Below are 27,665 nucleotides of genomic sequence, written 5' to 3' on the forward strand. Positions count from 1 at the left end.
CCGGAAGTAGTACTGTATGTGAGCAACACTGCTCAGATACAGTACTCCTTTCACTGACCACCAATGAAAGAGGTACCCCTTCCAGAAGTGCATTGGGGGCCAGATACATAAATTTTTGTGCAGACACATCTTTTTCACCTTCTCATAATATTTTTTAATATGAAATTCTAGGAAGGGAATGGGTGGGTGAAAGGGCATGGTTGATTTTGTAACACTTAAATTTGCCAGATTGTACTCTAATGTTTTCATCAGGTTATTATCCCACCAATAATGCATATCAATAACAGTAAGCATTTGTTAATCATCTGTGCTAAATATTCTTTCTGTTATCTAAAGGCGTTAGGTGGCATAATGGATAGAATACTGGATGGACCAGGAGTCAGGAAGACCTGAGTTCATACCTGGTCTCTTTTATACTAAGTGTCTTTGTTACCTTGTTAATTGAAAAAATTAATTAAATCCTAAAAATTGCTAGATTTGAGGTGACCTAAGATTTACATGTTAGCATCTTCTGCTATTTATTCTTTAGAGACTTCTCTTCAACCACATAATTTATTTTTCCTACTTAAAACTATCTGAGAGATAACTTTGAAGGGTATATGATGATACTTAACTGCTGTCTGCTTTAGTTTCTTCAACTGTAAAATGAAGATAAAAATATCACCCGGTTCTCAGAGTTGCTGTGAGTGTAAAATAATAACTTTAAAAGCTCTTTGTAACCTTAAAGCACCATATAAATGTTAGCTATTATTATCTACTGGCGAAGCTGCTGTTAATAAATTTCTTAGTAGAGTAGGACAATAACTTTTTTTAGTGAATTCTTTTTACTTTTTTTTTTTAATTGTACTTTGGGTCTAGTCTTTAGCCAAGGAATCAACTTGAGAGCAGATGCTATTCTGTTCAGCATCCTAGAAGGATAAGGATGAGGTTCCTTAAAAGGGATTACAATTCTTTCTGATTAATGGGAAGGAAAAGAGAATAAGCAATGATGCTGCTATCCCCATTTTATAGATGAGTTAACTGAGACAGAGAAGTGATCTGTCCATGGTCTCTGTTAAGTGTTTGAGAATATATTGGGACTCAAACCTCCCTGACTCTAGAAAGTCCTAATTATAGTGGAAGACTAATACTTGGAAACAAAGTGCTATGCCACCTACAGGCCTCTGGCTTATGAGCCACTTTCAGTCAGACTACAACTAGGATAGTAGGGGTCTTGCCTGAGATTATATGTATGTAAACCATGCCCCTTTCCACTATTTTGTCTAACTCTCTCAGTCCAATTCTCATTTTATTTATGGTAGAGAATTCCTTTTATTGATTGTTTTTTTATCATACTTTCTTAGTGGTAGTAAATATTTCCCAGGCTTTGCTTCCTCAAATAGAAAAGGAAGTTAGTGAGATTATGGTGAGGGAGTTACTTTCAACTTCTGTTTACCATACTCCTTTGTGCAAATTTTTTATTTGATCCCAGCTTGTTGGAGAAGATTGAAATTACTAATGATCTTTGTCTCACTTCCTCCTACCAACTTAGAACCTGCTCAGTCTTTGGCATCTTTATCAATATAATAGAGTAATAATAATCTCCCTTAACCCTACCAACATTGAATTATAATTTGGGAGAGTTATTTTAAAAATTAATTTAATGAACATAAAATTTTTGAATTGATTTAAATTTCTCCTTTTTGTAGGAAATTGTTCATCTTTTCCTATTGTTAACCATTTGTATTTTTTCCTTCAAAAATTATCTGCCCATCTCATTTAATCATTTCCCTATTGGAGAAAGCATAATATTATTAAATATATGTATGGGTTTCTTATAAATTATAGGCATTAGACTTTGATTTTTATTGGAAATAATTTTAATTAAATTTTTTAATTTTTGAAATAACTGATTTTTTGATGAGCAAAATACTTTTATTGCCATAGAAAGAAACTCCACTATTTTGTCTCCGAAAATTTCTCCCATTTTTAGGATAAAAATTTTCCTTCTCTTTACAACTGAGATAAATATATTATTCCTTTTTTCCTCCTAGTATTTTAAAGAAAATAGATTGGTATTTGCACATAGCAGGCACTTAATAAATACATTCTGAAAAAATTGGATTATTTATTGTAGAGATTAATTCTTATTCACCATCATAAATCCATGTCACATTATTATATGCTTTACTTTTCACTGATATCTCCCATAAACTTAAAGTAGAAGGTCTTCATTGCATAGCAGAGTACAAGTACTTATCAGTTATGTATTTGAGTAGCCCAAAGGGCCTTACAGTCAGGAAAAAACAAATCCAAATACAGATAATTACTGTGTGACTCTGGGCAAGTCACTTAACTCTGTTTGACTCTGTTTCCTCATCTGTAAAATGAGCTGAAGAAGGAAATGGCAAACCACTCTATTATCTTTGCCAAGAAAACTGCAAAAGAGCCCACAAAGAGTCTCTCATGATTAATGACTGAACAACAACAAAAACCCAAACTATTTTATTGGCTTCAAACTCCTTGATGAGAAAATGCAGAAGAAAGAAACCAGAGAACTGACATTTATTATTCAAGTTGACTAAGAAGAGGCAAAAATGTTTGATTAAAATTGATTTTATTGAATTTATAAATTGAATTTAATTGATTAGTTAAACAGTTTGGAGGGGATTCACTATGGGCCAACAATGCCTAAAATTAAGGTTAAATTCCTTTCATAGCTCAAAGGCAACCACAACCAGTGCCTTGGGCTTTTTGTGTGTATATTAGAGAAAGGTTGGAAAATGTACAGAGGCCTCCATTCTGAGCCTCAGACTTATACAATTTAAGGGGTGCTCCAAGCTGCCATAGTCACTAAGAAGCTCTGTTTGGTACCCAGTTTGGAATCATGGAAGTTTCTGGATGTGGTGAGTCCTCTGGGCAGCCAGGACAGCAAACAGCTTTTCTGGGGGGTTCTAATCTATCCCGGGGATCCTGGTAGGCTCAAGTCCAGCCTGATTACCCTTATTAAAGAGTCTTTAAAATTTCTGAAGGCGGGACAGAGGAGATGGCTTGACTATTCTTCACTCATGTAGACATTTTTTTTAAGGTTTCATCTGAGCCAATAAGAAAACCTCATTGAATTGGGGGAAAAATGGTATCATGAAAAGAACACTGACTCTGGAATCCAAATACCTTGGATTTAAATATCATTTCTATATTTCTTGTTTCCCAGGTGACCTTGGTCAAGTCACTACACCTGCGTGGTCCTCAGTTTCCTTATCTGCAAAATGAGGGTGTTGGACTTAGCTTCTAAGGTCTCTTCTAGCTCTTAATCTAAGTAGGTAAAGTTTCTTGTAGTGATTATGAGAGATATAGCTTTAAATCCATTTTAGATGCATGTAATTTTTAAATGGAATTGAAGATTATGTATATGAACATACTCTGTATACTACAAGGTAGAGGTATCAGACATGAGACCCATGGACCTCATGTTGTCCATGACACTCCCCAGTGTAGCCTGAACTAGATTAAAATGTAATTGGTACTAGAAATAACAAAACATAGATAAAAATATAATAAAAGATAGGTAATGTTGCATTTGAAAGCTAAGTTAATATGTAGCCAGCAAGGATTCTTACATGTAGCTTAGTGGTTGCATTTCTATTTAAGTGTGATACTATCTGCATATAAAGGTATTATTCTTTGGTATATTATTGTTAAAGCTCTTAAAGGCAAGTTGTATTCCCACACTTAGAAAATACTTCCAAGGAGAAAAGCAACTAATTGCCTCTAGTTCCAGCTGTTGAGTCAATGCCGTGATTATAACCATGGCCCTAAATGGCAAGGATGTTTACCTGCAGAAGGACAGAGAAGCTCACTGGTTAGTATTTACTTTGGGTCTCAGTGACGAATAAACTATTCCAACAAAGAAAGAGGTACAATAAAGAACATGGGGTTCTAGAAAAGGAAGGGAATAGCAAAGGAATAAGATAATTGTAAAACAAACAACAGAAAGGTAAACCAATATGCTATGAGTTATATCCTTATATTACTCAGCTGATGCGATTTTGCTACTCCCAAGTCTGTAGAACAGAGAGAACTCATTTCCCTTCTTTCCATCTTAGCCATTATAGCTGGCATTCAAAACTAGTTCTCTCCCGAATCCTCTATTGAAAAGCTTATAATAACACCCAGTAGTGTGATTCTGACAGACCAACATACTGTTCTATGTAAGTTTAAAAAAAAATGCCAGCCAGTAAACTAGGGGTATTTTTTTAGCTTAAAATCTCAAGATATGTCTATTTCCCTTCTTCCTTCTTTTCTTGGTTCCAAATATATTTTTAGAGAATAATAGCAACAGCTGTCATCTCTGGTTAAAAGCAGTTCCAAAAGATGAAATAGTACAGGATGTAGCCAATTTACAGGATGGTTAGTCACCTTACCTTCCTCTGTAGTTGAACCACTCTTCTTGTTCCAGTGACAATACATTTCGTGTCTTTTTTTTCTGTGGCTAAATGCCAGATAACATCTAATCAAGAATAAAAACGAAACCAAAATAATAGCAAGAAAAACAGATTGCTTTCTCCAAATTCATAGGTACTGGGGTTGAAAATGACCCCCCCCCATCTCAAGATAGGTGAGATTTTTTTTTTCTTGAGAGGCTCAATAGCTTTTACTTTAATAATACAGAGAGATTCAAAATTATACATTTTTTTCCATCCTAGACAATGTGAATCTGTAGTACCAATTGGAAGCCATTTTTTTTCTAATTGTTGTTGTCCATGATTCTGCTTCACTTATTTACTTAATGTCACAGTTATTAACTTTTCTGGATTTATGGGTGTTTCAGCTGGTGAGTATTTTGGTTTCTGAAGGACAGAGGATTAACATTATTTATACAACCCATGTTCCTTGTCAGTAATTCTTAGTTCCTCTCATGTACAATATATTAATCATTTTTAGTAATCAACTAGACACTACAGTTAAGGACTAAATGTATTTAAGGGACTATAATTCAATTTTTGAACTTAGCAATCACTGGATATAGCTATGAAAAATCATTATTGTAAAGAAATCTTCCTAACTTGGCACAAGTAAATGATTTTGTTGTTTTAATTTTTCACTAGTATGTATATTTCTTTACAAATGGCAACCTTCCAAGAAGACTTTCCTTCCTAAATTCAGTATATTTAAAACAGAAATCATTGTATTTACCCTTAAATCCTCTCTTCTCCCTACTACCTTTCCTATTACTATTGGGGGCAATATGACCCTCCTAGTTCCTCAGGCTCACAACTTAGAAGTTACTCTGGAATCCTCAATATCTTTCTCTATAACCTCCCCCCACCCCCCAATCCAATCTGGTGCCAGCACCTGTCAACTTCACCTTTACAACATTTCTTAAAGACAATCCCTTCTTTCCTCTGCCACTGCCACTGCTCTCATTGTATGTCCTCATCACCTTACTCTTTGATTCTTGCAATAGTCTGCTAGAGGGTCTGCTTGCCTCAAGTCTCTCCTCACTCCAGTACATTTTTCCTTTTATCATTAAAGTGATTTTTCCTAAAATGCAGATTCAATCATGTCACCCCCTACTCAGTGAACTCCAGTGACTTCCTATTGACTTCAGGAGCAAATGTATAATGTTCTGTTTGGCATTCAAAGCCCTTTATAACCTACCTTCCTCTTACTTTTCCAATCTTCTTGCACTTTACTACTTGACATACTCTTTGATACAGTGACACCTGCCTCCTGTTTGTAACATGAATAGGACACTCCATCTCTTGGCTCCAGATATTCTCCTTAGCTGTCTCTCTGGCCCCCAGAATGTCCTCCTTTTTCTGTTCCAACTGCTGACCTCCCTGGATTCCTTTAAGTCCTACCTAAAATCTTGCCTTCCATAGGAACCTTCTCTAATTCTCTTAATTCTAGTACCTTCCCTCTTTTAATTATTTACTATTTAGTGTATATATAGTTTGCTTTGTATATATATATATATATATATATATATATATATATATATATATATATATATGTTGCTTGTCTCTCCTGTTAGGCTGTAAATTCCTTGAGGGCAGGGATTATATTTTGCCTCTTTTTGTATCTTCAGTACTTAACACAGTGCTTGACATAGTAGGAGCTTAATGGATATTTATTGATTGATTAATTTAGATTCCACACAAAAGAAATCATTCCCATATAGCTGAGGAAGTATAATAATAAGCAAGAAATTCTTTACATTTGTATATTGCTGTGCAGTCTATAAAGCATTTTCACTTGTTCTATTGTATTTGATTCACTCAACAAATGTTAGAGGAAGACTATACAGGTTATAGAAATGAGAAAAAATGTAGAGAAATTCAGTAAATTGTCCATACTCATATGATAAATAACTAGTGCAGCCAAGGCTAGCACCCTGAGTAAGTCTTCTGACCTTTAGTAGCAAAAACTTCTACATTGTGAGTCAGATTTAATTTCCAATTTAGTTTTAGCTTCATCCTTTGCTGATTGTGTAGTCATAGGCAAATAACTTCCATTTCCCTGATCATAGTTTCCATGTTTGTAAATGTTGGTAATAATACTTGCCTCACCAGGTAGTTATGAGCATCAGATGAAATAATGTAAATAATAAATAATAATAATAATAAATATATACATAAATATATAACATAATAAATAATATAAGTAATAGTACTTTGAAAACTGTAAGCTACTATACTATAACTATTGCTCTTTTTGACCTCCTATAGTATAGAGGGGATTCTTGGAGAGATGTAGCTTGGTCTTTCTCTATCTGAGGTTCTATAAGCTTTGTTTTGCAATAACTTTATTCCTTATGAGTTCATGGCAGTGTTTCGATCCTTTTAACTTCTAGTAATTACACATTTCTTTGGTTTGTAGAATAGGGTTCTGCCCAGAGCAGTCTTGCAGATGGAACAGGAATTTTGCAGGAAGACCTAATCGGTATTTTACCTGTTTATTGAGAAATGTCAAAATACAAGTCTAAGATATCCTCATCTTGATATTAATCTGCTTTCTTATCACTCTACTAATTCACTAACTTCATTCAGGCTGAAGAAAACAGTCTCAGTTTATGTTTTTAAATGTTGTACCACAGTTATTCTTTATAAAATAATCATATTCATCCATGTTCTTCAATGTAGGAAATAATAATTATCTTCTCATTTTTTATCATTTCTCTTTGTATTTCCAAGACCTAGAAGAGTGCCTTGCAAGTAGGAGGCACTAAAGAATATAAGTTTTCAAATATATATATATATATATCATATGATCAGTCATAAGTAATCTTCCAGGAAGAGGTAACATGAGAGAATAATAAGAACTCTTGATTTGGAGTCAGGAGATTGAGGTTTGACTAAACTAAGCCTCTTACTGTTGGATGACCTTTAGCAAGTAATTTCATTGTTGTCAATAAAATGAGGATAATAGTAGCTTTACTATCAATCTCCAAGGATTCTTGTGAAAATCAAAGGATATTATGCACATAAAGTATTTTGTAAAGTTATACACTATTAATATTTTGAAATGAAGGATTTATTAAGTGAACACATTATAAGGAGTAATTCCATATTTTTATGATCCCAGTATATTACTGAATGCTAGACATATCTGAAAACATAAACTTTTCATATAGTTTTATTTGTTTACTTGTGTGAAAATATGAGAAAAAGGTTTAATGAATTAAAAAAGTTAATTGGTCACATATTTGTTAGATAAGGACTTAGATTATTGACAGTTCTATTTTTTCATAAAATGTTATATAACTGGTTATCATGCATATAAAATTAAATATGAAGGAATAACTAATAGTTATGGCATAAAGAACTTAGAAAATTTTGTGGTAAATCCATAAGGATTACAAATATTTTATGAAGATATATATGTACATATACATAGTTTTTGTTGTATATTTTAACAATTAAAGAATAATTTAGGCTATTCCTAACAAACATGCCCTACTAAAAATAAACTGAACTTCTATTTTTAACTTTAAGGAGGGACAACAAAAATTTGCTAGTCATTTGTAAAGTTTGTTGGCAGTCTTAATCACAGTGTTAAAAGAATATAAAATATAAAATGAAGGGAAGATTTAATAAGAAAGCTCAAGTTAGTGATAGATACCTTAAATTCATTTTTTAAGTTGTGTATCATTCAAGTTCTTGGTTTTAACTAAAGGTAGTTGAATAAACAAACCACATTATTTTGTTTTTCTATTTTATATGTAAGTCAACTATATTAATCTTCTTTAAGGGAGTGGCTTAATTAGGAAGTCTGAGTCCCTCTGCAAAATTGTCAGAAATGACCCTCTGTACTTTGACAATTGCAAAGTTAACAAGCAGATTTCTAGACTCCTTATAATTTATGATTTCTTGCATATTATTTATTGTTGTTTGTTAATTGTTTTCAGGCACGTTTGACTCTTCAAAATCCCTTTAGATGCTTTCTTGGCAAAGATACTGAGTGGTTTGCCATTTCCTTCTTCAGCTCATTTTACCGATGGGGAAACTGAGGCAAAGTTAAGTGACTTGCCCAGGATCACACAACTAGTAAATATATGAGGCTAGATTTTTAACTCAGGTCTTACTGACTCCAGGTATAGTGCTTTATGCACTATGCCTTCTACTTGTCCTATTTGTAAACTATAGTATGTCAAATTTGCAGTCATACATTAAAACCAGGATAAATTGGGTTATAGAATATCATGGAGGCCCTTAGATATTATTAAAGAAAAACACTCATGCATTTAGATACCACATAGGAAAAAATGAAGTGAATGAAAAATGACTATTGTCCAGATTTTGACTTGATGTTGGATAGATTAATTATAGAGCTCTTCTACAATTTTTATTCATATATATTTTTCATATATATATACATATCCAAATTCATACAAATATAGATCTTGGACATGTTAATATTGATGTAGACATATAGAGGTATGCATATATATGGATATGATATATAGCTGTATATGTCTATATCTATATATCAATAACTCAATAGACATTATGCATTTATAGCTTGATGCAGCCAACATTCTGTCACTCAGAGACAGTAACATTTGAAGAGCCTCATCATCTAAGGGAAATTTGTCTTCAATTTGAACTCTGCTTTACATCTTTTCCATCATAGTGGTTAACTCCTTTGATGATCCAGTTTCTTTGTTATATGTTTGACATTAATAATCACAGAGTAGTCAATAAGGTCACTTTGTTGTCATATCTCATATTGAAGCTTGAATAATATTGATGTACGGATTGTAGACAACATGTTGAATTGATAGCCCAAGGACTGGGTTTTGCTCTTTCTGAAGATAATGGATATTTCATGGGATTTCTGAAATTACTTGGTTTTTAAATAGCAAGTTGGGAATTACTACCTTACTCTTAATTTGGGGCCTTTATACTTAGTCTCTTGGATTTTTGTTAGCCTCTGTTCCTGTAATATTTTAGTTGATACCTACTTATAATCAAGTATTATCAAATCTAAAATTCAGTGAATAAGGTGCCCACAAATTCATTTAGAAAAATCTCATGCTTACATTTAAAAATTTGTAAATTTGTAGTGGTTCTGTGACTTGGCATAATGATGACTAAATTATAGCTTCCCTCCAGTCTACCTAAAAGAATAATGTAGACAAAGCAAAATGGAGGTTTTTCACTGTCATTCAGTGAATCAAAATGACACTATTCTTCCCTTCTTTAGCCACCTAGAAAACTATCTTCTCTGAACTATCGACATTGACTGAACACTTTTTAAAGTTCACAACAAATTCATTGGATGAGTAATTACCTATGTGCTTTACCTCTATCTACACAAAGTAGCCTGGGAGAGTTTCTGCTCAATTGCTCGAATTTTGAGTATCCATGCATAAATAAAGGGCATTAACCTTTAATGTATTAATCTGGCCATGGTTGGGAATGCTTGCATGCTGTTATTTTAAATTTGCTTAGTATCAATTTGTAAAAGGTCATTGGCATCCTAAGAAAAATGTAAATACACTAAAAGCATGATTGTTTCACATAAACTAAATCAGTTTGAAGCAAGACAAATCTGATAGTTAACCTTTATCTTAAATTCCAGTAGGTGAAAATGCTAATATTTTCTCAAGTGGATTAGTACATTCAAATTTCAAATATCAAATAATTATAAAATTCCATTGTTTCTTTTAAAGGAACCCATGTTTAGGCAGTTCAAAATTCTAGAATGTTTATAATTGGAAAATTTTAAACTTTAAAAAAGGTAGCTAATGGGGGAGGGTAGGAAGGGAGAGAGGGACATAACTAGTTATTTTAATGCAACAAACAAACTAACTTAATTTTTTAAAAGAGTTAAGCTATATGAATAAAAGCAGAATTCCTTCAGGAGCATTAGGTTTCCTATAGTTCAGATTACAAAAGCAATTTTCCATCAACCAAGATTGCATTTTCTCCAAACAATCTGTAAATTGTATTGATTAAGAAAACAGTTTTATTCAAGATTCATTTTTATTCCCAAGTCAATTTAAAACTCAAAGAAAGAGCAAAATTGTAATTTTTGGAAATATCTATAATTATGCACTATAATTCTACCTACTAGTTAGTAGTTAGCTAGAATTTTCATTGTGAATAGCCAGAACTTTACAAAATAACCCCATTCCTCAGAAAACAAATTCTCATCCCTATGGTCAATATATAATAGCTTAATGTAAAAGAATACATGGATTGTATTAGGGATAGAGAAAGAAGAGAAGAAAAGAAATGGGGAAAGATGTAGGAATCTGCCACAGAGATGGTATTTTTACCCTACTATTAAAAAACTATTGGAAATCATACTATCTAGGAATAGATGCATTTTGGGGCATATAAGTGGTTCTGTATCCATTTCAATGCCAAGATGTACTATGGTTATAATACAAAGATTTATCTAAATCTTTACAACTTTGTCAAAATTGTTCAGATTTTGGGTTACCCTAATAATGAACTAATAACTAACTAAATAACTAAAATTTTCACAGAAAAAAAAAACATTTGTGTGAAAATGCCCATTTCTAGTACTTATCAAACTATATTGAGGCTTAATATAAGATGTTCCTATCTTCTGTGAGGGTGCAGAAATCTCCCTTGATCAAGTTCAATCCTTATCAAAGTCAGCAAGAAGTTGTCCTATGTTATGAAGATATTATGATGGTAAGGATTCCCAGCACTTTTGGTATATTTTCTTGTGGAGCAGCCTTTGGTGGATTTGATGCCAGCTTTTGAATGATTTCCTTTGCTCCAAGACCCTTCTGGAGGTTATGAATATAAACTTATTTGTGTTGACATGTCCAGTTGTAGCACTGAGGGACTTCAAGCCCTTTAGATAGTGGACTTAATTTTATTCTCTGCATTCATATTGGAACATTTCAGCTTCATTTGTTGTTGGGAAACTCATTTTGTACAGAATCTCAGTGTATGATACAACATGGTATGTAATGAAGGTTCAGAGGATGCAGAAAGGTTTTATTAACTCCCCCCAAACCAACTTATTCTGAAATGAGTGAGAAATTTACCCTAGTCACATGCATAGAATTACTTTTACAATCTGAGAGATGGCTCTAAAGCAGAGATTTTAAAAAATGAATAACTGCATTCAATGTAATTGGTTTCCTTCTTAATTCTAAGAATTTTGTTTTTTCATTTAAAAACATTATTCTGAGAAGGGGTGCATAAGTTTCACCAGAATGTCAAGAAGGCACATAGCACAAAAAGGGTTTTTTTGCTCTAAAAGAAAAAAAGGAAGTAATGATTTTAGATATGGCCCTAAAAGGAAAGGGGGAGAGTTGTAAACAATTCTTGAGAATAATGGTCTCTTGAACTCTTTAGATATTTCTTTCATACTTGCTAAGCCTGAGTGTTCTATAAACTAAGAGTTCAATAGATGCTTATTGATTTGAACAGATTTCATGTTTATTGATTTTGTAAAGATATATTTCTGAGGGATTTATCAAACCAATTTTTTAATTTTAGAAACTATCATAAATTTATTTGGTGATCATAAAAGATATATTAATTTACTTAACATAATGAGAAAATATAAGGTAAAAACAAACTTGGTGCCTAACAGTCACAGAATAGGATCTATTGGGCAGATATAAGAAAATTTTTCATCTTATGATATAGAGGGGAAAAGCCCTGGATTTGGTACCTGTGAACATGAGTTTGAATCCCAGTTCTACTGCTTACTATCTATGTGATCTTGGACAAGTTACTTCATTTACCTAGCTTCAGTTCCTTAATTAAAAAAAGCATATTTTGTTGTTGTTGTTTAGTCATGTCTGACTCTTTGTGTTCTCATTGACCAGAGTCATTTATGGGGTATCCTTGGCAAATAAACTGGAGTGGTTTGCCATTCCTTTTTTTTTTCCAGTGTATCCAATGGATCCTTTTGTCAGGCAACCAGTTATGACTTGTCTCGGGTCATATAGCTATAAAGTGTCTAAGGTCACATCTGAGCTCAGATCTTTCTGCCTCCAGGCCCAGAACTCTAGCCACTTAGCCAATTCACCACCTCCTAAACCCTTAAAATATTAGGGTTAGAATAAATAATGTCGAATCGTGTGTCGGCTATGGGAGAGGGAAAGGTGGTGGGAGGGGGGGCGGGGAGGAAAAGAAAATGATCTTTGTTTCCAGTGAATAATGTTTGGAAATGACCAAATAAAAAATAATGTTTAAAATAAAAAAAAAGAAATGTCACTCCCTGATTCCCCTTCCAAATCCCTTTTTACCTGTTAGTATGTATATATAAAAAAAGAATAAATAATGTCTAAAATCCTTTCAAGTTCTAAATCATAAATCTAAATATAAATCATTTATTTCTGTGGTTTAAGAGACTCAGGCCCATAGCTATCTTCTCCAATTTTAGAATTTTGCCTTTTTTACAGTTGTCGTTTTCCCTCTTTCCATGCCAGTGTTTATACTTTTTGAGTTTGAGTTTTTTCAGTATTGTTGTTTTGTCTCTAATATTACCAAAACATTACCTCCTTTTTCTTTGTAAGCTAGCATGTATTTTTATACATTATGCACACAATAATCCAAATGTCACAATAAATAGTCAGTCAGCTAGAATGTATTTAGTATCTACTATGTTCCAGGCAATGAACATAGTGCTTAAAATTCTAAGTCAAAAGAAGGGTATTATAGGAAAGGGCATCCCTTATGATAAAAAAAAGGTCGGGGGAGGGGGGCGGTGGGAATCAGAAGGTCAATATCCAGATCCAAAGGCATGTGAAGTTCTTCTTGAAACAAGTGTTGGATGGTTTCATACACAGAGAATTTCTGGGACATTTTTCTTTGTATTCAACTCAGAAGTATTTATTGTGGTTTCCCTGTACTTGGTAGCACGCGCCAGATGATGGGAATTCAAAGCCAAAGCATAGAAAAGTATCTGCCTTAAGGAACTTAGGTTCTGCTGGATACCCAGCTAACTTTTGTGTCCAGATAACTTTTGTATCCTGCTCATACCCACCATGAGTCTCTCCATTGTCCTCAGTACAGTGGTGTTCCATGTCTTGCTGCTGCCATACAGAAACAGTAAATAGTATTGAAAAAATAAGAAGACGTTTCCTTGCCTAAGAAACTTGGACCTAAGTACAAGAGAAAAGGAGTTTTACAATTTCCTAAAAACAATTCTGCCTGTTCTCTTCCTCTTGTTCAGGGACAAGCCTAGCTCATTGTCCTTCTAAGATTTTAAGGGTTAAAATCTTGTGAAATCCTGCCTGGTTTAAGGCTTATTTTATTTAATTAATTACTGTCATAAAGGCATTGTTCCTGAATGCCTGCTGGTGCATGGTACTCTTTTCAGTGCTGGAGGTATAGGTAAAAACAAAGCAAAACAAAACAAAAAAACCCATATAAAAGTCATGCTCTCTGGCTTCTAAGAATTTAGCTTTGTCAGATAAGACAATTAATTGAAACTAGGTAATGCATTACTATTCATAAAACCTCAAGCTACATATCATTAATTATTTAAAAATTCATGGAGGACACAGAGCCAAGAAAATTAAATGCATGATAAGGGATCTTGTGATGTTTAATGAGATTTTATCTGTAAAAGGGTTTTTGGAGTCTGAAGTAAAATTGTTATTAGAATTCTTCTTCTATCTTGGGGGAGTTAGTTGATAGTATGCTTGAAGAATATTAGGTAGACTTGTAATTCTATTTATAAATACATACATTTTTATTACATAACTCATTGTTACCATACTGAAATTAATATTTCTTTCTATCTTATTTTATTTTTCAGTTGGACTAGACCAATTTTGAGTAAAGGTTTCAGAAAACGCTTGGAATTGTCAGACATATATCAAATTCCCTCATCTAACTCTGCAGACAATCTATCTGAAAAGTTAGAAAGGTATGACCATATGTATGTATTTTATAGTTAAAGAGTAAAAATTACTTGACATGCTATTTTTGAAAGAATAAAATTGATTAAGTAATTTTCAGAGAAATGTTAATTTAAATATTTTACTTTAATTGATACAAGTATTGTCCATTGGAAAGAATGAAATTTTTAAAAATTCCTTAAAGCTTCCAAAATGAAAAAATAATTCTTTTTGGATTCTAAGAACTTCTAAATACTCAAAAGATCCAAGATTTCCTCACCAAATGGAATTGATTTCATTAACAGATGAGACTAGGAATACCCTTGAGATATCTGAGGCAATGACCTGAAGCACTGAAGGTGATTTAGTAATATGCATAGAGACAACATATATGGTGATAATTGGAAGCAGAATTTGAACCCATGTTCTCCTGATTCCAAACCTAGTCCATTATATACTACTGGAACCAGAGGTATCAAACTTGTAGCTCGCAATGAGTGGCACCAGAATGTAATTGGATAACTGGGAGATGCTTAACAAAATGATAAAAAATGCAACACAGATAATGTTAATTTGTGGTTTTCTAAGTAGTTGTTGCCTGTAGGAATCTATTTCTTTTTGAGTTTGACAGCCCTGAACTAGTTTGACCATACTACCTCTGCTGAGAAATTCTGAAAATTTACTTTAAAAAATAGACTTGGATCCTGTAAAAAACATATTGGATTTCATTATGAAGCCACTATTCTAAGGTCCACTTTAAAATTTTTAATGTAGAACAAGAATTCATTTTATTTTAATTGCCAGGTCTTTTTGATGTAACAAGCTATTAAAAAAATGAAGAAGTAATGTTTACTATGGTAAAGAATTTCAGTAATTTTTTTCTTGTGCTATTGCTTCTTAATAAATGGATAGAATTATGATTTTATTGAGTTGGGGCAGACTACCCTTGCTGAAGTAGATCATAATCTTCCCAAGCCTCATTCTGTATAATTCTTAATCACTTTTCCCCATAAGTCTTCAAAAGACTATCTACCTCATATAGGTCTCCATTGTATTAAATATCTTGAGGGTTCTATTATACCATCTTATTGATCCATCTTTTGCCTGCTATTCTTAATTCATGACCTTTCTATCTTCTTTTTATTCTTATTCGTGCTTGATTAGGCTGAATGACCACTTCCTAATGATTTTTGTTAAGCCCTTTATAACCTTAACTTTTTACCTGCACTGTAGTCTCTTTATGAGAAGCAATACATGATTCCCAGTGCATGGGTGGGTTGAACTAGATGGCCACTGAAAGGGCCACTGGGCTTTCCTGTTCTTGAATTTTGTCCCTGGATCCTCAGAGAGAGCCTGGCCTTTTGCCTGCCTCTCGCCTTTCTAGAGTTTCAATTGATAACAGTCTGGACACTTGCCCAGGAAGTATGGAAAGCATGAGGCTGGGTTGAACACAGGATTTACTCCAGGATCCCTGTGTAGAATTATTCCTTGCATACAGACATCTTGCTTGACTTTAAATCTTCTAATGAGAGTTATGCCTTTATAATGTGACATTAATAGGCATGCCAGTTTACAAAAAGCAGAACTATTTTCTATTTTGAAACTGCCTATGAATGTTTATGTGTGCTTGACTTCTGTATAATTAGAGAATAGTATATACTGATATTCTTTTTTAAATTAAGTAATTTATTTGTTACATTAAAATTCCCAGGTAATGACTCCCTTTCCTCCTCACACTAGAGAAGGCATCACTTGATATATATGTATACATATATATAAATTTATATATTTCTAAAACTATTTCCTGCATGTTTCTAATTACCAATTCTTTCTCTGGAGGTTGTCATATTCAAGTCATTCTTAAAACAATATTGCTGTTGCTGTGTATAATGTTCTCTTGATTCTGCTTGTTTCACTTCTTAATTTCATGTAGGTCTTTCCAAGTTTTCTTTTTAAATTAACCTGCTCATCATTCCTTATACCACAGTAGCATTCTGTCATAACCACATGCCACAAATTGTTTAGCCATTACTCACTTGATGGATAGCCCCTCAATTTCCAATTCTTTGCTGTCACAAAGAGAGCTGCTATAGATATTTTAGAACATAGAGGTTCCTTTCCTTTTTGACTGGTCCTTTTAGGAAATAAACCTAATAGTGGTATTGCTGGATCAAAGGTATACAGTTTTTTTTTAAACTCTAAGCATAATTCCAGATTGCTCTCCAAAATGGTTGAATAGTCTTTAGAAATATCCTACTACTTTAAGAAAAGATACATGCAAAAAAAAAGATGTGATGAATTTCCCTAAGCTGAACTTGTTTACAATTCTAAGTTTTTCACTTTACAAACCATATCTAATACAAAATTAAGAAAAGAGACAGTATGGAGAAAGTTAGAAAAGTTCACAGAGCTTTAGGTTGAAGTTTACCCTGTTAATACATATTAATTGTAGGACTTTGTTTAAGTGCCTTAACCTCTTAGTGCTCCATAGACAACTTTTTTTAAGACTAGAAATTGCAAGCCTTTGAGAACTCAGGGTAATTTACCACAGTGAAGAAATGAGTGGTTTTGAAGTAATTCAGTTAAAATCTTCCAGGAGGAATCCTATTTGAATAAAAAGATTTAAATGAAAAATCATTGTTTTCACAAGCTGTATGAGCCAACCTGTCTTTCATATGTTAGACCATGATATATGCTGAAACCATGATCATTTATATGTGACAAAAGAGTTGACTGATTGTCACTAATTGTAGAGAGCCTACAGGGCACGGTTCTATGGTACTACAAATAGTCAGTTAACTGTGAAACCACTTTCATTCATATCATAGAACAATAAACTTTCAAGTTGAGGGATTCTTGTGCTATGTGTGAGTTAGCAAATTAATAGATTGGCAAATGGGTCTTTTTAAGTGCTCCAGTGATTGATGATGAAACACCTCTCTATTTGTTCATTAGAGAGTAGAGGGACTATGGGTAAGGAATGTGGTATGTCCTGTCAGGGATGCAACTTTTGAGTGTTTTGTTTATTTATGTAGGCATATATGAGTTTGTTTATGACACAAGGTAGGATTCAGTGCAATTTAGAATATCTAATATTTTCCTTCACTGGAAACTCCTTATACCAATTCCCAGACTGGTAACTATAGATAAATTCATAATTTTAAGTTCATAGTTCCCAGTGAGGAAGACTGCTTAGATGGAATCTCAAATCCAGACCAAAAAAAAAAGAAAATTAAGTTTAAAGAGTTCAACTTTCTAACTTTACAGCTTATTAGGTTTAAGTTGCCTAAATGATGAATTCTAGGTAAATGATTTTTTTCTAAATTTGCCCAATTTTGAAATCTGTATTTTAGAATATCTTTTCTTTTTCCTTTGGTTTTCTTCTTTCTGAAGAACTCCTAAAACCTTTTGTCCATTATTTTTGGTGTTAGTACAGTGCTTGCCTTTAAAACGTACAATGTGACCTTTTCATGAATCAACTCCCAGCAGGATGATATATGGGGAGGCATTTAAATGTGCCAAATATGTGACTGAACAAAATTTGAACTTTTATTGAGATATCAAGTCAGTGAGCATTAGGTCTTTGGGGTCTCAACAAGTGTTTTTTATTTCTTAAGCCAATTTGACTAAATCTCCTTGGATATACTTGAGTGAATCAAACTATGTTAAGTAAACATAACAACTCAAACATTTGGGCTTCCAACCTAATGGTCTTGGTTTTTTTTGTGTGTGTGTGTGTGTGTGTTTTTTTTCAGGGAATGGGACAGAGAGCTGGCATCAAAGAAAAAACCCAAACTCATTAATGCCATTAGACGATGTTTTTTCTGGAGATTTGTGTTTCATGGAATCATATTATACTTAGGGGTAAGAATTCTGCAAAGAAATTCAACACACACATATAAATGATCCTGATCTCTGTAATTATAATAGCTAGCATTTCTATAATGCCTTGAGTTGCCAAATACTTTGCATGTGTTAGTTTCCCCAGAGTAACCTTGTGAGGTTGGTGCTATTATTATCCCTATATTACAGAAAAGTAACCTGAGGATGACGCAGGTTAAATCACTGCCCAGAGTCGCAAAGCTATTACGTGTCTGTGGCTGAATTTGAATCCAGACCCTCCCAAATCCAACATTTTATCTTTCTAGATTTATTATAATGGGACTGATATGATAAGGCAACATTTTGGTTTTGGTTCTATTCAGTAATATGTAAGGGGGAAAAAAACCCCTTTTAACTACTGTGGCCAGGAAGGAACCTTAAATTTCTGCCAATAAGGAATGAAAATTTTAATTATATATATTTGACTGGGCCACCATTTCCTTATCTGCAGAATGGGTAGATTGGACTATATGATCTCTGGATACCTTCTAGCTCTGATCTATGTTGCAAGAGGGGCCATGAAAACCAATACAAGTACAAGTTAGCAGCAGAGTACTCAACACTCAACTCCACATATTTTACCCTGTTCTGGAGCATATTCCAGAGCAAGCGTGCTTTCCATTCTTACGTGAATTGCAAAGAACAAATTAAACTTAACAGTTGATGCACTGATTGCTTCTTCCAAAAAAAAAGTCTCCTTTCTGTTATTAGTTCATGGTTTGCTCTGTGCCATGTATTAAATGTTGCTTTTACTCTGCAGGGTTCTGAATAGCAGAAGTAGCATAAAGGGAAATTTTGCCTTAGTCTTTCTGCTCTTTAGGGACAGCTAGGTAGTGTAGGAGATAAAGCATCAAACCTGAAGTCAAGAAGACTCATCTTCTGTGAGTTCAAATCTGGCCTCAGATATTTACTAGCCTTGTGACCTTGGGTAAGTCATTTAATCCTGTTTCTCTTAGTTTCCTCATCTATAAAATGAGCCAGAGAAGAAAATAGCAAGCCATTACAGTCTCTTTGCCAAGAAAATCCCAAATGGGGTCACAAAGAATCAGACTTTACTGAAACAACTGAATAAAAAATCTACTCTTGGCGAGTTTCTGAAAACCTGAGCTTGGGACTAGACTTTGCTACTGACTTGCTATATGATTTCAATTCTTGCAACCACGTTTAGACTTAGAGCTATGTGAAATATTTGGTGTAAAATTAGAGCTGTGTAAAATATTTCAAGTACTCTGTGTGCTGCTACTTTGTACTTAATAATGGTCTTCATGGCCCCTCTTTAGAGCTAGAAGGAAATTTTAGAGATCATGTGGCCGAATCTACCCAATCTGCAGATGTGGAAATTGTGGCCCATCAAGCTTAATTGACCTACCTGAGGTCATTTATAGGTAGTAATAAATAGATGTGATATTTGATACCAGGTATTCTGACTCTAGAGTAAATATGCTTTCCTGCTATACCACCATGTTTCATAGTCAGGCAACATTAGATAATTATCTGAAAGGCAGCTAGTGGCATAGTGAATAAAGTGCTGGACCTGGAATCAAAAAATTCCAAGTTCAGATTCAGCTTTAGACATATATTGCTGTGTGACCCTGGGCAAATCATTTAATCTCTGTTTATCTTGGTTTCTTCAACTGTAAAACTTAAAACACGATTTCTAAAAGATAACTCTACTGTATGACTCAAAGAACAGTAGTTTCTTGTCTTCATTTGTTTTGAAGGAAAAGAGGTTGAAAATTTAAAAACCTTGATGGATGCTTGTGTTGGGGGTGTGGTAGGTGGGCTGTCAGGGGGCAAGGTGGAGGAGGAGGGAGTCTTTATTCCTCATTGCTGTTGAAAATTTTATTTTCAAGTCTATTACTTCCTAAGTACTGCTTGAAATTCTTATAACTCTGCTGCTGCAGAATTTGAAACAAATAAAAAAAAGAATGAATACATTCATTTTCTGATTGCCTCTGAAGCTCACAGCTGTGGTAGTGGCAGTTCACTTTTGGTTTCAGCACTGATAAATAATATTGCATTATTTATGCCTGGCCCTGGGAAGGTTGATAAAGGAAATTGCCATCATGACAGAACTTGCATCATTGACATATTGATAGCATCTCATGCTATATTAGCTATGGTATATTACCATGAAATCCACACTTAGTTTCCTTCAACCTTGTTGACAGCCAGACCAATAATATTCCCACCATGTTATCTCAAACAATTAAGGTTTCCCCTGGGAACCTGTCAGTCTTTCATTACTTAATTAAGAAACTGGAAATGAGGGTTGAATGACAAACTTTTTAGAGAAGACAAGCTAGTTTTTATTATGCAAGCTAACTGATGGAGGAATATGATGGTGATAAATAATAATAGCTAATATTTATCTAGTAGGGCAGCTAAATGGTACAGTGGATAGAAGGCTAGGTCTAGAGTCTCAGAAAGACTAATCTTTCTGAGTTTAAATCTGGCCTCAGACACGTACTAGCTGTGTGACCCTGGGCAAGTCACTTAACCTTGTTTGCCTCAGTTTTCTGTAAAATGAGATGAAGAAAATAACAAACTGCTCCAATATTTTTTTCCAAGAAATCTCCAAATGGGGTCATGAAGAGTTGGACACAACTGAAAAATGACTGAACAACAACAAATTTATGTGTTGCTTTGAGGTTGGCAAAGTCCTTAACAAATATAATCTCATTTTATAATCAATAACCCTGGTAGATCAGTGTTATCATTTCTTCCATTTTCAGATATGGAGACTGAGACAGACAGAAGTTAAGTAAGTTGTCTGTAATTACACAGCTAAGAATCTTAATCTGAATTTAAACTCAGATCTTCCTGACTCTAGGTTCAGTTATTTATCCATTGTTCCACCTAGCTACTTCATAAAAATAGTTTATTATGGCAAATTCACTCTTCTTTTGGTGTAGTTTTGCCTTCCATTGCCATAGATCTCAAATTCTTAATGGTCATTTCTCTCAATGATAGCCTATATGTGAGTTACAGAGTCCAGAAAACATTACCACTTGGTAGTCAGTCAGATTCCTGGTGTTAAGCCACTCTAAACTTAGGTAGGCTGGCAGTTTAGCAACACATATTCAGCCCCATACTTGAATCTTTTCAAACTGAGTAGGATCTGATAGAACGAGTGGTCCTCTGACAAATTTCAGGAATCCCAGATCACCTTTAAACCTCAGCAAGGCTTTAGAGTAGGACTTTGGTGGAAGACTGATAACAATATTAGTAATTTGCATTGTTTTCAGAAAATACTTTCTTGCTTGTCAATAAATTCTGACATGTCTACACATTCTGACTAAGATTCTCTCCCTTAATTAAACCTATTGAAAAATCTAAGAGGATAAAGGAGCGTGGGAATTTTAGGTAGTTCTGTTGCAATGGTATTCAATGTCATTTCCTCTTACCTACTGATGGAGATAGAGTGTTTTGATTAAAGGAGAAATAGTGACTGTGATGAGACTTGGAAATTATAAATTCTGGAATAACCTGTTCCTTTACATTCAAAAAACTTTTTGTAAGTGTCATCTGTGCCCTAAGCACTATAGTAGGTGCTAGGGATACACTGATAGTAGTCTCTCGGTAACTGAGAATGACGATTGTCTTGTGCATTTGCACAAAGACACTTGTGCGTGAAAGAGATTTAAGTGGAAGAGTCATTGCACAGAGACAGTCCCAATCTCTCGGTGTTGGAAGCCTGGGTCCAGTGGCACGAAAGGTCGTTACACCTGGAGACTTCCTCAGCTGCATTGGATGGCTGGCAAAAACAAAGCCATCTCTACCCTTAGGGTGTTTCCATTTCACTTTTTCTCTGTAATATGACTCTGCATTCTATTACTTCTTGTTAGACATATAGAAACATCACTAGTATATCTAAAACCTGCCTTCTACAGTGACTGATAATATGTGATTTTGAGAAATGAAACAAAATACATGCCCTTAAACTTAGTATCATTTTCCAAGAGTAATAATTTGCCTTAACTTCTCCAAGTACATATTGATACCTATATGCAGAGAAAGGCTGTCCTTATGAAATATCCAAAAATTCAAATTACAGTCTCTGTTTTACTTGAATTTTGCATGATATAATTGTTGATTAATTGAATAAGAACAAACTATAAAACTCCTATTTTAGTTCATAATAGTTTCTCCTTATTTTAATACATAATAGCTTTGAATATAGTCAAATATTATATTAGTTTTAAATATACTATAGGGAAATCAGACATTAAATCATCTTGAAGCTCTAGATGTAGGGTCCTTGATTCTGGTTTAACAAGATGGAGGTGTGAGAAGAAAGCACCTTCTTTGCTCTCCCCCCATTTTTTGTGTCTCCTTTACTGTCTTAAGATTCTTCTCTACCCTATCATATTTCTATAGGATTATAGATTTTGAGCAGGAAGAAACTTTAGAGACCATTGCATTAAACCATTTTATAGTTGAAGAAATTGGAGTCTGGAATGGTTAAGTGACTTGCTCTAGGTCACACAACCAGCAAGTGTCTGAGTGTGGATTTGAATCTAGGTCTTCTTGACATTAAATTCTGTGCCCCATTCTCTATACTCTGCTGTCTCCTGGTATGTTGGGGGTCCATGTATAGGTCATGGGGGAAGGGTACCTAGAACATCGTTAGCCCTTGTTGGAAGTTCTGGACAATCAAGTTCATTTTCATGGATCCTTGTTCATTATTTACTCCCATCCTAGAGAGATTGTGAGAGTCTGGCAGGCATGCAGGCATGTATATACATGTAGCCACAGATATTATAAAGTAGGAAAAGGTCACAGAACCACATATCACTCTCAGGCTTTTCATGTTATAGTGAGAATGAATGTGCTATAAATTACTTTGTACATGGGACAAATGATTTAACCAAATCCCCTAAGTCTCTTTTTCAATAAAGGTTTTGTCCCTTTGCTTAGAAAGAGTAGTCATATACTACTCCTCTCTATCATACCACCTCATTGCAATACATCCCCACATATACATTTAAGAGTCAAAAGGACCAGCTTATTTGAAAATTAACAGATATAACCTGCTTCATGGAAATATTAAAAGGTTTGATTCATAGTTTCAACAAAACAACAGCCAAGCTGAACAAAACAACATGATTTTATTGAATTAAAATAAAATGTAAACAGCTCATTTTGAATCTCAACCGACAGTGGAAAAAATAACAGAATAAGTAAAAATTTCAAAACAGGTGAAGAACATACACATGTTTCCATAGATAAGTAATAATATCCATACCATAAACAATGTACCTCCTCAATTTGTTTATAGGTAAATTCACTTCATTTTTGTTGTATTAGGAACAACAAAGTTTATCATTTGGGAGCATAGATGGTGTCAATACAAGTTTTAGAAGGATGTCATCACACAATACTTGAAGGCAAAGACTTCAGAATAGAAAAGAAGTCATCAGGAATGAATATGGGGTACCAAAGAATAATATTTAATTTTGGGGGAACATAGATTAAGATATAACAGTAATGGTTCTTTCAAAGGACAGAGTTTATTATACAAACATAATCTTCTATGTTACATGTTAGACTGGAAATTTGCATATAGAAGATTTTAAAATAAAAATTACAGGGGAGCGAAAAGTGCCCAAATATCCTGATAGACAACAGATTTAGCAAAGAAAAAGGACTAATGGTAAAGATGTACAGTAATTCATACAAAAAATACTTAGGAAGCATATCAACAAAAAATACATATAACCTTAAATGGCTCTATGTCAAATTAAACAAAGTGAAATTGAAATTGTTACACTACTACTTCCGGGTTAACATGGCTGCAGTCTAGACACAGGACTCTTCCTCTCCTCTTAACCTACCGATATAGACTACTTCAAAAGGCCAAAAAAAAACCCAAAACCAAATTTATATAATCAATGTGACTCCACAGTAGGCTACAGCACTGAAGGTATGTTGACTTGGGCATTTCCACACCATAAGGGAGCAAAATACCTTCAACCAAAATGCAAGCTGATCAACCCTCTGCCACCCTACCTAAAGTCAAAGCCAGAGAACTAGAATGAATGAGTGAGTGGGGGGGGCACCTTTAGGTCCTTGGCAGCTGACTAAGACCACTAAGGACCTACCCCTGAGAGCAGCTAGAATTGAGACCCCAGCAGGCTAAAGGGCACAGACCTAGGGCACAGAGATAGCACAGAGAAGATCAGGCACACATTAGAAGATGGGGAGACTTGAAAGGTGGCCTCAGGCAAAAACCATGTTCCTTAGCTCCATACACAGAGAGCCTGCCCTCCTCACTCAGACTTCTGACTGGAATGGGAAGGAAAACCAGCATAGTGATGGCAAAAAATGCCAAGGAAAAAACAACTTCCAAACGCCAAGAAGAACAAGAAGAAGGCATTGACCTTGTATAATTTTTATGGAGAAAAAAATCCAGAATACAAAGGAAATAGCAGAAAATGACAAAGAAATAAATGCATGCAAATCTTCCAAAAACCAAAAAAAGGAAATTGGCCACAAGTTCTTGAAGAATTTAAATCAGAACTTATGAGAAAAATGGAAGAGTTTTGGCAAGAAAAGTGGGAAATAGTTCCAAAATAAAATAACAGTTTAAAAGTCAGGAACTCCCATTTGGAGACCAAAAATCAAACAGCTAGAAGATATGAAAAGCAGGATAGACCAAACCAAAAGGGAAAATCAAAAGATTATAGTGGAAAATCAAAAGATTATAACGGAAAACCAGTCTTTAAAGACCAGACTTGGGCAATTGGAAACCAATGATCTCGCAAAACTGACTGACAAAATAGAAGGAAAGATTAATTGTCTCATTCAGAAAATGAATGACTTGGAAAACAGATTGAGAAGAGACAACTTGAGAATCATTGGTCTACCTAAAAACCCAGAAATAAACAGAAATCTTGACATCATACTACAAAGAATCATCCAAGAAAACTGCCCTGATGTTCTTAAACAAGAGGGCAAAAATAGACATTGAAAGAGTTCATAGAACACCCTCTACACTAAATCCTCAAAAGACAACCCTCAGGAATGTAATTGCCAAATTCAATAGCTTCCAAGATAAGGAGAACATTTTACCAGAAGTCAAAAAGAGACAATTCAGATATTAAGGAGCACCAATCAAGATTACACAAGATCTGGCAGCTTCCACACTAAAGGACCATAAGGCTTGGAATATGATATTCAGAAAGGCAAGAAAATTGGGTCTTCAACCAAGGATCACCTACCCATCAAAACTGACTATATACTTCCAGTGGAAAGTATGAGCATTCAACAAAATAGAAAATTTCCAAGTATTTGTAAAGAAAAGACCAGAACTAAGTGAAAAGTTTTATATCCAAACACAAAATCAAGAGAGATATGAAAAGGAATAATGAACTGGAGGAATTCCATGTGAACTGGAATGACCTCAAGGAATTAATGCAGAGTGAAAGGAGCAGAACCAGGAGAACAATGTATACAGAGATTGATACACTGTGGTACAATAGAATGTAATGGACTTCTCTACTAGCAGCAATGCAATGATCAAGGACAATTTGGAAGGACTTATAAGAAAGCATGCTATCTACAGCCAGAGAAAGAACTATTGTAATAGAAACACAGAAGAAAAACAACTGCTTTATCACAAGGGTTGATGGAGATATGAATGGGAATATAGACTCTAAATAATCACCCTAGTGCAAATAATAATGGTATAGGAATGGGTCTTGATCAATGACACATGTAAAACCCGGAGGAATTGCAAATCGGCTATGGGAAGGGGTTTGGGGAAGGGCAAGGAAAGAACATGAATCTTGAAACCATGAAAAAATATTCTAAATTAAATAAAAATTTCAACATGTAAAAAAAGAAAGTGTTACACTATAATCCCATCAATTATAACCAAAAATTTGTGGCATGGTAATAACTAGAATATGATGATCAATTCTAAGATATATTACTTTTAAAAGAAATGTTTGGAAGAAGACATGAAAGACTCAAGAAACTATTCATCTGCATGGAAACTAGATTCTGAAAACACACCAGGAGAGCATTTTGAATTAGCTAAAGGAAAGAGAAATAGATGTCATTTTGCTATGACTCTGCTAAAGATAACCCAGAGAAGAAGATAGAAATGATTTTTGCCTAATGAAGGTCAAAGAATTTTGCTTAATACTGGTCAACATTTATAGAATTATAAAATTTTAGAGTGGAAGGGCCCATAGTGACCATATAATCCAACTCAAACAAGAAAATTAAATCTCTTTCTACTATCCAGAGAAATGGTTACCTAAACTTTTTTGAAACACCTCTAATGAAAGGCAAAACACTGCCTCCTAAGGTAATTCATTCTACTTTTTGATAGCTCAAATAATTATTCACTAAAAATTCATTACTCACCACATTCTGAATCTGTACAAGTGTGCTGATATCTACACCACATCTCTCTATCTCATCCAAAGTAATAGCATAAACTGATACAACCATTCTGGAGATATGTCCAATGGACCATAAAATTGCATATACCCTTTGACCCAGAAATATCATTACAGGGTCTATATCCCAAAGAGATCAAAGATATGAGAAAAAAGATCTATTTGTACCAAAATACTTATAGTAGCTCTTTTTGTGGTAACAAAGAATTGGAAATTGAAGGATTGTCCATTAGTTGGAGAAATGATGGACCAATTGTGGTATATGATTGTAATGAAAATTATTGTGCCATACGAAATGGTATACCACTGCACCGGAAATGACAAAAGAATGATTACAAAAATACCACTAACAACCTATATGAAGTGATGCAAATTGAAGTGAACAGAACCAGGAGATTGTTGTAAACAGTTACAGCAATAATGTATAATGATCAACTGTGAATGACAACTCTATGATTCAAGGATCTAGGACAACTCCAAGAAACTCATGATGAGCTAAAGGAATCTGAATGCAGATTGAAGCATACTATTCTTCACTTGATTTTATTCATGAGTTTTTTTCTGACACAAGTGATATAGATCCTCTCACATCATGATAAACATGGAAATATATATTGCATGATAACACATGTATAGCCTATGTCATATTGCCTGCTGTTTTGCAGAGAGGGGAGAAGGAAGAAGGGAGAACATATGGATCATAAAAATATCAAAAATGATTATTAAAATTATATCAACATGCAATCTGGAAAAGGATAATTAAAAACAAAAAAGATAGCATTAGAAACTTGTGATGTAACTCACTTAAATCCAGATCTATATCTGTAGCATTCCTTAATTAACTGGTCTAGTAACCCTGTCAAAAAAAGGAAACAAGGTTAGGCTGGCATTACTTGTTCTTGATGAGTCAATTTATGCTAGCCTTTAGTAATTATCACTTTCTCTTCTAAATTCTCACATAGCACCCCTTTAATAATATGTTTTATAATTTCACCAGATTCAAAGTCAATCTCATCAACTTCCAATTTAGAGATTCTTCCCTCTTC

General features: G+C 34.0%; 1 protein-coding gene across 1 annotated transcript in view; it reads left to right on the top strand.

The window, feature by feature from the left end:
- Positions 1-27,665, top strand: part of CFTR (CF transmembrane conductance regulator) — a 204,836-nt gene that overhangs the window by 17,657 nt on the left and 159,514 nt on the right. The window contains exons 2-3 of the mRNA XM_056799582.1: positions 14,245-14,355; positions 18,082-18,190. Of these exons, the coding sequence (XP_056655560.1) occupies positions 14,245-14,355; positions 18,082-18,190 (220 nt within the window). The remainder of the gene's footprint in view (positions 1-14,244; positions 14,356-18,081; positions 18,191-27,665) is intronic.

Source organism: Monodelphis domestica, chromosome 5 (assembly GCF_027887165.1).
Source record: "Monodelphis domestica isolate mMonDom1 chromosome 5, mMonDom1.pri, whole genome shotgun sequence".
NCBI lineage: Eukaryota > Metazoa > Chordata > Mammalia > Didelphimorphia > Didelphidae > Monodelphis > Monodelphis domestica.